This window comes from Symphalangus syndactylus, chromosome 11, assembly GCF_028878055.3.
Source record: "Symphalangus syndactylus isolate Jambi chromosome 11, NHGRI_mSymSyn1-v2.1_pri, whole genome shotgun sequence".
Classification (NCBI taxonomy): Eukaryota; Metazoa; Chordata; class Mammalia; order Primates; family Hylobatidae; genus Symphalangus; species Symphalangus syndactylus.
In genome coordinates this window covers 110,626,320-110,638,522 of record NC_072433.2, presented here as the reverse complement: position 1 = coordinate 110,638,522, position 12,203 = coordinate 110,626,320, and the positions used below count along the sequence as shown (strand labels likewise).

Genomic DNA, 12,203 nt, shown 5'->3' with positions numbered 1-12,203 from the left:
TTTTTAAATCTATCGGGAAAGTCAGATATTGAAAGTGACTCCCTGAACATATTAACTGAATAAAACTTGTGTTTTATAATTTTAAATATTTGAAACTTACTTTTCTTAAAAAAAAATAGCAAATTTACATTTTCCAGGCATTTCAGATGTCTGAAAAGAAAAAAATACCACAAGCCTACAGTCAGGTCGGCTGTCAGGAAAGATGCCACATCCTATTGAGTTATGATTGAGAGGCAGAGCAGGGACATGCTCTATAGAGTAGCTAAAGCTGGGGAGAATGTTTAGAGGAAAAGCTAAGATCAGGATCTGAAAGTTGGATTAGACGACCTCCAAGATCCTGTCGAAATCTGTGATTGTGTATTTGAAGGTACTTTTGAGCAGCAGTGATGGATATATACTGATTGGTTCACATTTCTGTCTATCTGTTGTGAGATGTCTAATAGTATCTGAAAGCAGAATAATATCTAAAAGCAGATAATTAACTTTGTACTTTCTCTGATACGAATACTGAATGTGGCAAATATAATCTAGAATTGACTTTTTAAGAAACACACTAAGGTAATTCAATAGGAAAGAATATGATATCATAGAAAGAACCTCTACCCCTATCTCACAGCATATAAAAAATCAATTCTGATGGATCACAGATATAAAAGGCTAAAACTATAAAGCTTCTAGAAGAAAGCATAAAATGTAATGAAGGTAAAGATTTGTTTACCTTATTACATGAAGGTAAAGATTTGTTAGAATTCAAAAGGCAATAACCATAAACAAAAAAACTGATAAACTAGACTTCAAAAATATTTAACAGTTCTGCTCATCAAAAGATACCATTAAGAAAATGAATAGGCAAGCAAAGACTGAAAGAAATTACTCACAATGCATATATATGACAAAATAATTATACCCAGAATATATAAAGAACTCTGTAAATTAACAATGAAATGACACACACTTTTCAAAAGAAGATATACAAATAGCCAATAAATACATGAAACAGATCCCAGAAAGAATAATCACAAGGAATTAAAAGACCACCACTTGGCCACTAGAATAGCTACAATGAAAAAGACTGACAACTCTAAATGTTGTCAAGAATATGAAACAAACAAAATTCTCATTCATTATTGGTGGGAATAAAAAAAGGTATGAACACTCCCAAGAACAGACAGGCAGTTTCTTATAAAGTTAAATAATACCTGCCACAGGACCAAAGTGAAAAATATGCCCACAAAAAGATTTGTAAGGATATTATACAAGTTTTATTCATAAGTCAAAAACTTAATCCAAATATCCAACAACATTCGAACGGATAAGCAGTTTGTGATATGTTTATCCAATGGAATATTACTGAGCATTAAAAAAGAATAAACTACTGATACTTGCAACAACATAAATGAATCTTAAAGACATTATACCAACCAAAAGAAGTTGGATGGTTCTATTTATATTCAGTAATAGAATCAGCAAAACTCATTTGTTGTGATAGAAATCAGATCAGTGATTGCTTCTAGAAAAGGAGGGGAATGACTAAGAGGGGTAAAATGGAAGTCTATAGGATAATGATAGTGTTCTAAATCTTGATAGTGTGGGGGTTACATAGCCTGCACATTCATCAATACTCACAAATTACATAATCAAATGTTGTATATTTTACCCAATGTACATTTTACTTCAAATAAAAAAATAACTCTTCAATAAAATAAGAATTACAAATGTTATAATTCTATTAGACTTGCTATATAAAGTGGTATCATTTGGCAATCTGAAACTACTTTCTGAGTATCCTCAGCTTCTAAAAACAAGTAAATATATTATAAGTAGTGATAGCCAGATTTCTCACTGTTGGTTAAAAAAAAAAGATGCAAATATGGAAAAGGGACGGGAATTACAAATATAGAAAAGGGAAATACTATTTTGTACTGACAGACTGAAATTAAAACTGTATCAGTATAAACTCAAAATTTTTAACCGATATTAACATATGTATGTGTGTGTGTATATATATATATGTAGGCATATTTCTATGTGTGTATGTATATACATATATGCACAAACATTTTCTAGTTCTGCTGCAGAAAGGGCCTGGCAGTAACAACATACCACAGTACTGAGCATATCCAGTGGCCAAATCTTGGTTTCTAAATACCATTATCCAATAAAAGGATTCAGAACTTCTTGGAGAAAAGGACTGATTATGGGGCTGCAGAAGAGAAACTGCAAGATGAGTTTGTTTATAAGAACTTGCTGCACCAAATGAAAGAAAGTACTCAAAGATTCATGAGAACATGTCAAAAGGACAGAGAAGCCAGCTTGAAGGAGCAACCGGTGACCAAATCTGGAACCCTTTGGCTATCAAAATAAATAATGATAATGCATTCAATACATTACATTAAATAAGATAAGAATTAATCAGTTCATATAGACATAAGTCAATAACTGGGGGAGAAGGGAAAGCTTCTGCTGACATTAGAATATCAACTGACAAATAAGGAAATGTAAATATTAGAAATAATGGAGTTAGAAAATAATCAATGGATGCTAAATCTAGAGGGTAAAAATCTGATGAAGAACAACATGTTTACATAATCCCAAAATCTAACTACAAGAAACTTTTCAGTAGAGAAATTTGGCAGATATCATCCAAGCAAGTGATCCCAACATGATGCAGTAAGAACACATCACTTCTGTGATATTTGTGCTCAAAATGCCTACTCAAATCTAGTCAAAAAGAAATAACGGACCCAAATTGGAGATATCCTATAAAATAGCCTGTGCTCCTAAAAAAATATTAAGGTCATGAGCCATAAAGAACGACTGAGGAACTGTTCCAGATGAAAATGATTTAAGGGATATGATTATTATAAATACGAACCTGGGTGAAGGAAGAATGCTATAAAAAATCCTGTGAAGTTGATATTGTTTTACTCTTTTTACCAATAAGAAACCCCTTAAAAAGGTTAAACTTGTTCGAAGTCATAGTTAGCATACAGGTAACAGCTCTGCCCACCTCTAAGGTATATGCTGTTAGCATTATACTTATTAGGCTAGTTGCTATTTCTGTGGCTAGCCATATTGGAGAGCTATAGTCTCAACCCAAAATTTCCACATGCACTGAATTCAGTTAAAATTTGGTATTCTCTCATATTTTGTAAGAGAAATAATTAAATGCATTCCCATAACTGTATCAAAGTTGAACACTTCAAGTTACATAAATACAAAAATTACAATGAATGTAAAGATAGCTGTCACTCATTTACTCTATAGTAACTTACTTTCAAAGAGTTTTATTAAAATATAAGTGAAAGTAAACTCTAGGTAGATGTGATAAATGAAAATTATAATAAAAGCTATTATAATCTGCAAAAACTGAACCATAACAAACAAAAACTCACAGTGTTAGCACAGCTACTAAATTCAAACTTCCATACTTACGAAAGGTACACATACCTTTTCCTAAATGTGTGTTTATGCTCATATATCTAGCTGTTCCTGTAAGGCTCTTGTGTTCTCTGTATGGTATGTGTTTCTTTGTCTCCGGATCAATATATTCCTTTGCCAAACCAAAATCTATAATGTGAATAACTTGCTGGGTTTTGTTTCCTGGTCGTCCTATTAAGAAGTTCTCAGGTTTTACATCTCTGTATATCAAGTTCTTTGAATGGACATATTCCATGCGAGAAATCTTGGTTTAAGAAAAAAAGAAGAGAAGCTTTATTTTGGGCTTTGACTACCCTAAGCAAGTATGATAAAGGCAAGACAGAATGAAAACATACAAAAGAAATAAATCGGAAATTCTTTCAACCCTTTAAAAGTAAAATGATGTCAGCCTATCGTTCTTCACATAGCAAATTGCAATTTAAAATCTTTGCCTTTACTATTATGGTCACTGCTAAACGAGAGTATTTGAATTTTATGATTCCTTTCATATCAGTAAGCCTGATTCAGTGAACACTTTCAGAGGATGCTACTTCATAAAGTCAAAAAGCCATAATGATATGACCTTGAACCCAAAAGTATAAGCAGACATATGCAAAAAGTTGCAATATAGTCTTCCTTATCAGTTCAATAACCAAGCTACTTTTAGAAGTATATTAAAGAAACTTAAGAGTCTAAACTATTAAATAAAAACAACAGCACTATTCAGTATCTTTTTCTTTTCATAACATGTTTCCCTTACTTTTTCCTAGGTATTAAACATTTAAAAATGATTAATCTTAAAGCTAGGAAGATCATAAAGCTAGAAAAGTCTGAAATCCAACTCTAATATTAATAATATAGCTCATTTTTGTTAATTATTTTACAGATTCTCAATGTTCATTGTACAAACTGTCATAAAATAGAGCATTACAAATAAGAAAATAAAACTGCTTCATTTAGTGATAATCATGGTTAACAATGCAATGTAAACATATAGTTACACAGGCCATTCTAGTTTGTTTAACAAACTTTGCAGCATATAATATACAATATTCTATGTCTATATATTCTTAATTAATGATATAAGCATTTTCAAGGTCATGAAATATTCTTTGTTTTGTTTTGTTTTGTTTGGGGGCAGTTGTTTGGTTTTTTGATGTTTTGTGTGTGGGGGCAGGGGGGCGGGGACTGGGTCTCACTCTGCCCACCCAGGATGGAACGCACAGCTCATTGCAGCTTCAACCTCTAACCTCCGGGCTCAAGCAATCCTCTTGCCTCAACCTCCTCAGCAGTTGGGACTACACAAGCAACCACCACACCTGGCTTTTTTTTTTTTTTTTTTTTTTGTAGAGACAGAGTCACACTATGTTCCCCAGATTGATCTTGAACTCCTAGGCTCAAGTGATCCTCTAGCCTCAGCCTCCCAAAGTGCTGGCATTACAGGCACAAGCCACCACAACTACCCTATGAAACAATCTTTAATATGCACTTTTTAATAGCTGCATATTTTCCTCTGGATATTAATTTATTCAACTAACCCTGTTATTTCTGCATATTTGGGTTGCTTCTCATTTTTTTATTATAAACATCCTTTCATATAAAGCTTTAAGTACCTATGAAAACATTCACAGGATAAATCCGTAGAAGTAGAATTAATGTGTCAATGAGTAAAAACAATTTTGAGACTTCTGCAGCACACTTCTATTGGCATTTATTTCAAAACTGCCTTAAAATCACTCTCTAATTGTTATCCAACAGATTCCCTGAAGTCTAAGTAGTTTATCAAGACTGTCTCATTAGTTTGCCTCTTGTTTTTCCAGGTCATAAAGTCTATTACCAAAATTAAGAATCCATGTTTCTGGCCAGGCACAGTGGCTCACGCCTGTAATCCCAGAACTTTGGAAGGCCAAGGCGGGTGGATTACAAGGTCAGGAGATCAAGACCATCCTGACTAACATGGTGAAACCCTGTCTCTACAAAAAATACAAAAAATTGGTTGGGCGTAATGGCATGCACCTGTTGTCCCAGCTACTCGGGAGGCTGAGGCAGGAGAATCGCTTGAACCCGGGAGGTGGAGGTTGCAGTGAGCCAAGATCTCGCCACCGCTCTCTGGCCTAGACAACAAAGCAAGACTCCATCTCAAAAAAAAAAAAAAAAAAAAAAAATCTATGTTTCTGAGGGTTCTCTTTTGAAGTATTCATCTTTTATATGAAGAAATGGCTAGCAACAACTTAATTCGCAAACTAAGCACTTTGATCTTAAAGCAATTATTAGTTTTTATACAAATAAAATATACTTGACTCAGTTATTTTAAGTTACAGGGATCCCAGAAAGAAAATATGAAAAGTAGAAACATTTGTATTAGGTCAAATGCTCTGTAAGCCAATATCACAGAACTTTAAACATGAATTTGTGACCAACAACCATGTAATTGTTCAAACAACTTCAAATACCTTATTTTACTTACCAGTTGTATAGCTATCATGAGAACTGTTTTAAGAGAAAATGTTCTGTCACACAAGTCAAACAAGTCTTCCAAACTAGGTCCCAGCAGTTCCAGCACCATAGCATTGTATTTACCACAAGGGCCGAAATAGTAAACTTGAGGTATACCATCTGGGGAAAAAGAAATACTCATTTAATAATTTCATCATCTTAAATACTAAGGTTTTCCTCTTAAAAACTGATATTTAAAATTTTATAGTTTCAAGAACTAAAGCAGTACTATCACTTTTTCCAGATACATACTTTTCCTTACCAAACCTCCCAACCTCCCAATACCTTCTCTTTGATGTTCACATTGTAGCCTGGATACACCTTTATTGCAGCTGCATGACTGAATTACATTATAAACAGTACTTCATTGTTTCTCTCTACCACCTTAATACTGGACAAAAGCTGGGCTTTTTAGCTTTATATTTCCATGGCCTGGAGAAAGGCTTAGCACATAGGAAAGATTCCAGTTCTATTGAACAAGAGAGTCACTACTGGCTTTAATAACCATGTGACAGGCATACTGCTAAGATCACCATTATCAAGATTCCCATCCTCTGGCTTATACACCTTGTATAAACCCCTCCCTTTGAATGTGAGCATGATTCCTGGGATCTCACTATTGTGACCAGGCTAACTTACATGGCAAATGTAATTAAGGCTCCTATCAGTTGACTGTAAGCTGATCAAAAGGAAGAGAATCCTGGTGGACCTGACCTATTCAGGTGAGCCTTTAAAGAGACGGTCTAGAAGTCAGAGATATTGGAAACAGCAGAGAAACTCTCCTGCTGGCCTTAAAGTAGCAAACCACCATGCAGTGGAGGCAGCTACATGCCAGACAGGAATCCTCGAGGAAGTAAGGGCCACAGTTCTATTGCCATGAGGAATTGAATTCTGACAAGAATCAGTGAACTTGGAAGAGAGCACTAAGGGTCATGCAAGATTGTAGTCCAGGCTTACACCTTAATTTCCACATGGTAAGACTCTAAACAGAAGACCCAGCTAAGCCATGCCTGTATTCCTGACCCATAGAAATTGTGAGATAATAAAGTCTTTCATCTTAAGCCAGTAAGAGATAGTAATAATTATGAAGCTATATAGAATAATACAAACTCCAAATATGAAGTCTGAATAATACAGACTCCAAATATGAAGTCATCTGTATTTTATTTTCAGAACTAACAGATTCCCAATAAACTGAAATGTAAGTGATCAATTTACTTTACATGGAAGCTGTCAGAATCAAAACAGAGTCACTTGTATTAAGATCCTGACAAACAGAGCTAGGGAAGGAGATGAAGGGAGGGTCCTCACACATATATATGCCTGATAAGAAGAACTACCACAAAAGACTGCAAAAACCACAGCCTGGAACAAAAGCCACCACAACCTTACAAAAAATTACTCTGTGAGGACATCTGCCCAGGAACTGCCTGTCCAACCTCGGACTGATGCCATTCTTGTTAATGATCCCTGTAGCCAAGGGTAACTCTCCCAAAACAACTTATGTGACCCTCCTCATTTTTCCTTTAAAAACTCTTGTCTTCCTTTACCTCCCTGAATATACTCACATATATTCCCAATGTAATGCCCACTCCTAAATAACTATCATTTTCTTTTAGACAGTCTCCCTCTCTATTATTTAGCTTGACACTTAACACTGCATTTATCTTCTTCCACCACAAATGTCTGTTTTACTTCCAAGTGATTTTTTTCAGTATATTGAAAGAGAAAACAAATCTAATGAAAACTTCTCATTCTTTTTAATAAAACATTTTTTAAATATAACATTCTTATTATTTACCCTATTATTTTGAATATAAATTATTGCAGGACGGAACAGAAAACACTGAACTAAAAACCAAGAAAACTACATTCTTAGTCTAACCTAATATTCATCAGCTGTGTGGCTAGCTTGTCATTCAACCTCTCAAGTGGGCCTCTGTTTACATATCTATAATAATATTAGTGATCTGGATAAGACAAGTATTTCTCGGATATGAATATGAGTGAAGCAGCAGAACATTTGCAGGTGGGAAGGTAAGCTAGTGTAATCACTGTAGTCCCAGCTACTCAGGAGGCTGAGGCAGGAGAATCGCTTGAACCCAGGAGGTGGAGAGTCAGTGAGCTGAGATTGCGCCACTGCACTGCAGCCTGGGCGACAGAGCAAGACTCCTTCTCAAAAAAAAACAGATAGTGTAATCATATCAGGAATGGATACAAATTCAAACTGCATACATGGTGCCCTCCCCAGAAACGGAGATACTGATACACCCCAATGTGTGTATATCAGCACCCCCTGCAAACACACACACATCACACACGCTTGTTCCATCTCCTCTTGCTACTGGGAATCAAAGACACTCCTACCACAGCCACTCTTATATGTATTTGCATATCTACCCCTCACATGTGTAAAGGTGGAGAAAAGGTTCAAAAACAGGGAATGAGAGGCTTGTTAAGTTTAGTCCAACTCTAAAATCCTGCTTTTACAATACTATATACATTAAGAGGCTGGAGATGCAATTAAGATTTACAGACAGCTCTCAGCTACCACAACATCGATAGCTCTCAGCTACTAAGCTTTGAAAATTCTTTCCATAATGCTTTTTTCCCTCTCTGCCGCTGAAAGTTGTTAATTTACATCCTCTCAATTTAACAATCTCTAATAATTTATTCCACTCCAGTTTGTTACTTCTGATATGCAGGGTGCATGGAAACCAGATCAAAGCTTGTTACAACTATATACAAAATGTAAAAATAAAAAGGTTTTGAACTTCTTCATTGAAAGGACTGTTGGGCTGGGTGCGGTAGCTCATGCCTGTAATCCCAGCACTTTGGGAGGCTGAGGCCGGTGGATCACTTGAGGTCAGGAGTTCGAAACCAGCCTGGCCCACATGGTGAAACCCCACCTCTACTAAAAATACAAAACAGTTAGCCAGGCGTGGTGGCGCATGCCTGTAATGCCAGCTACTTGGGAGGCTGAGGCAGGAGAACTGCTTGAACCCAGGAGGTGGAGGTTGCAGTGAGCCAAGATCATGCCACTGCACTCCAGCCTGGCTGACACAGCAAGACTCTGTTTCAAAAAGAAAAAGAAAAAGAAAGAAAAAAAAAAAAGGACTGTCAAAAGGTTCTCTGCGGCCGGGCGCGGTGGCTCACGCTTGTAATCCCAGCACTTTGGGAGGCCGAGGCGGGCGGATCACGAGGTCAGGAGATCGAGACCACAGTGAAACCCCGTCTCCACTAAAAAAATACAAAAAATTAGCCGGGCGTGGTGGCGGGCGCCTGTAGTCCCAGCTACTCGGAGAGGCTGAGGCAGGAGAATGGCGTGAACCCGGGAGGCGGAGCTTGCAGTGAGCCGAGATTGCGCCACTGCACTCCAGCCTGGGCGACAGAGCAAGACTCCGTCTCAAAAAAAAAAAAAAAAGGTTCTCTGCTTCCTTCTGAATCACCTTCTGAATCACCATCTATATTCCCAATAGTTAACGTTGAGAAATGACTGCTGAATAAGATAGATAGCAGTATGTTTTGGTTTATAAAATGACTGGTTTTTTCAAAAGTTTTCAACAGTTTCCAAAACAGGAAAACCATTTAGGGAATTTCACTGTCTTAATTAATTGAATAAATACTTACTGAACATATACTATATCTTTATGGGACTGGGTTGGGCGTTACGGATACATAAGTGAATGAGAAACCATGCTAAGAATGTTTTAATCCAGGAATACAAAGTTGGGTTAATATTCAAAAATCCACCAATATAATTCACCATAATAATAGAAGAAATGGCAAAAACCTTAAGATCATCTTAATGGGTGCTAAGAAAGCATTTGATATAACACTCAAAAACTTGGAATAGAAGGTTTCTAAATCTGATAAAGGGAATCTAGGAAAAGCTACCAGCTAACATCACATTTAATGGTGAAAGATTGAATGCTTTCCATTAATGACTGAGAGCAAGACAAAAACACCCACTTTTAACTTTTCTATTCAAGAGTACAATGAAGCAAAATAAATAAATAAAAAGCATTCTCAAGAATGAATGAAGAGACTCTTACTTCAAGAAAAACTGACATTTATTACCAATAATAAAATTAAAGCTTTCAAGCAATTCGAATTTTGTAAACATTTTTATATGCTATGATGACCTTGACAGTTTTCCAATACTTAAAAACTTGTTCTGATGAAATTGCGGTGATATTAACTATTATGATTTAATGTTGGGTAGTGAAATGTGTTAGTATTTGAAATACATGCATAACTCAATGAACCAGTGTCCTCCAAAAGACAATGCATGTAGTCACAAATGGTTCATTCAAACTACAATGGATTTTAATGTATGAGAGTAGAAAAAGTTTTTTGGTATGATTTCTATACTCTACATTGTAATTGACCTTTAAGAAATGACCACTTGTCAAATTTTGGTATAGTTTCAAAGGCATATTCATAATTTAAAAATTAATTAGTCAAAACTGACAAAGTTGTAGGTTAAAACACTGATGAGAATAGAAAGCAGCACATTTTTGGAGGAAAATTACCCTATCCTTTTGTTTTTGGAGGAAAATTACTCTATCCTTTTGCTTTTGGAGGAAAATTACCCTATCATTTTCAAAGTAAGCATAAGTATGCATATAATCATGTTCAAGCTTCATTGTTTGTTATAGTTACAAAAAGAATTGGCAGCTATCTAAAAATCCACCAACTCTAAGCTAATTAAACAAATTATTAGCTTGGTGCAAATGTAATTGCAGTTTTTGCATTGTTGGAAATTGCTGTTTGATACTGGAATACATTCTTAAATGTCGTCATGTTATACATCATTTTAACGTGTGTTTCTCTTTTTATGTATTTTTGCTAATGACTTATTACTTGCTGTTTATTTTAAATTTATTTTAGACTGTGGAAATGATGTTAGGCAAAAAGCAAATTTGAGTGATTTTCTTATTCAAGTTCAAAAATGGGTCGTAAAGCAGTGGAAACAACATGCAACATCAACAATGCATTTGGCTCAGGAACTGCTAACAAACATAGAGTGCAGTGGCAGTTCAAGAAGTTTTACAAAGGAGACAAGAGTCTTGAAGATAAGGAGTATAGTGGTTGGCCATCAGAGGCTGACAATGACCAACTGAGGGCAATCATCAAAGCTGATCCTCTTACAACTACACAAGAAATTGCCAAAGAACTCAACGTCGACCTTTCTACGGTTGTTCAGCATTTGAAGCAAATTGGAAAGGTGAAAAAGCTCGATTAGTGGGTGCCTCACGAGCTGAGCAAACATTTTTTAAAAAACATCATTTTGAAGTGTCATCTTCTCTTATTTTACACAACAACAATGAACCATTTCTCAATCGGATTGTGATGTGAGACAAAGAGTGGATTTTATATGACAACCGGTGACAACCAGCCCAGTGGTTGGACCGAGAAGCTCCAAAGCACTTTCCAGAGCCAAACTTGCACCAAAAAAGGTCACAGTCACGTCCGGTCGTCAGCTGCTGGTCTGATCCACTGCAGCTTTCTGAATCCCAGCGAAACCATTACATCTGAGAAGTATCCTCAGCAAATCAATGAGATGCACCGAAAACTGCAATGCCTGCAGCTGGCACTGGTCAACAGAAAGGACCCAATTCATCTCCACCACAACACCGACTGCGCATCGCACAACCAATGCTTCAAAAGTTGAACAAATTGGGCTATGAAGTTTTGCCTCATCTGCCATATTCACCTGACCTCTTGCCAACCAACTACTACTTCTTCAAGCATCTTGACAACGTTTTACAGGGAAAACGTTTCCACGACCAGTAAGATACAGTAAAAATGCTTTCCAAGAGTTCATCAAATCCCGAAGCACTGATTTTTATGCTACAAGAATAAACACGTATTTCTTGTTGGCAAAAATGTGTTAACTGTAATGGTTCCTATTTTGATTAATAAAGATGCGCCTGAGACCAGTCATAATGATTTAAAATTCACAGCCCAAAACTGCAATTATGTGTGCACCAACCTAATATGTCATACCCATATTATGGAATATAATACAGCCTTCAACTATCTTTGGAGATAACTGTGAAAGACAAACTTTTATTACTTACTTCTTATAATACTGCTGATTAAAATTTTTGTTGTTTTAAACCATGTATTACTTTTAATTTTTTTTTTTTTTTTAAATGGAATCTCACTCTATTGCCCAGGCTGGATTGGAATACAGTGGTGCAATCTCAGCTCACCACAACCTCCGCTTCATGGTTCAAGTGATTCTCCTGCCTCAGCCTCCCAAAATAGCTGGGATTATA

General features: G+C 36.0%; 1 protein-coding gene across 12 annotated transcripts in view; it reads right to left on the bottom strand.

Annotated features, from left to right (window-relative positions):
* CSNK1G3 (casein kinase 1 gamma 3) overlaps positions 1-12,203 on the bottom strand; it is a 106,126-nt gene that overhangs the window by 37,580 nt on the left and 56,343 nt on the right. For all 12 annotated transcript variants that reach the window (XM_055298989.2, XM_055298986.2, XM_055298988.2 and 9 more), the window contains exons 5-6: positions 5,888-6,036; positions 3,451-3,685 (exon numbers count right to left, since the gene is read on the bottom strand). In XM_055298989.2, coding sequence (XP_055154964.1) covers positions 3,451-3,685; positions 5,888-6,036 — 384 coding nt within the window. The remainder of the gene's footprint in view (positions 1-3,450; positions 3,686-5,887; positions 6,037-12,203) is intronic.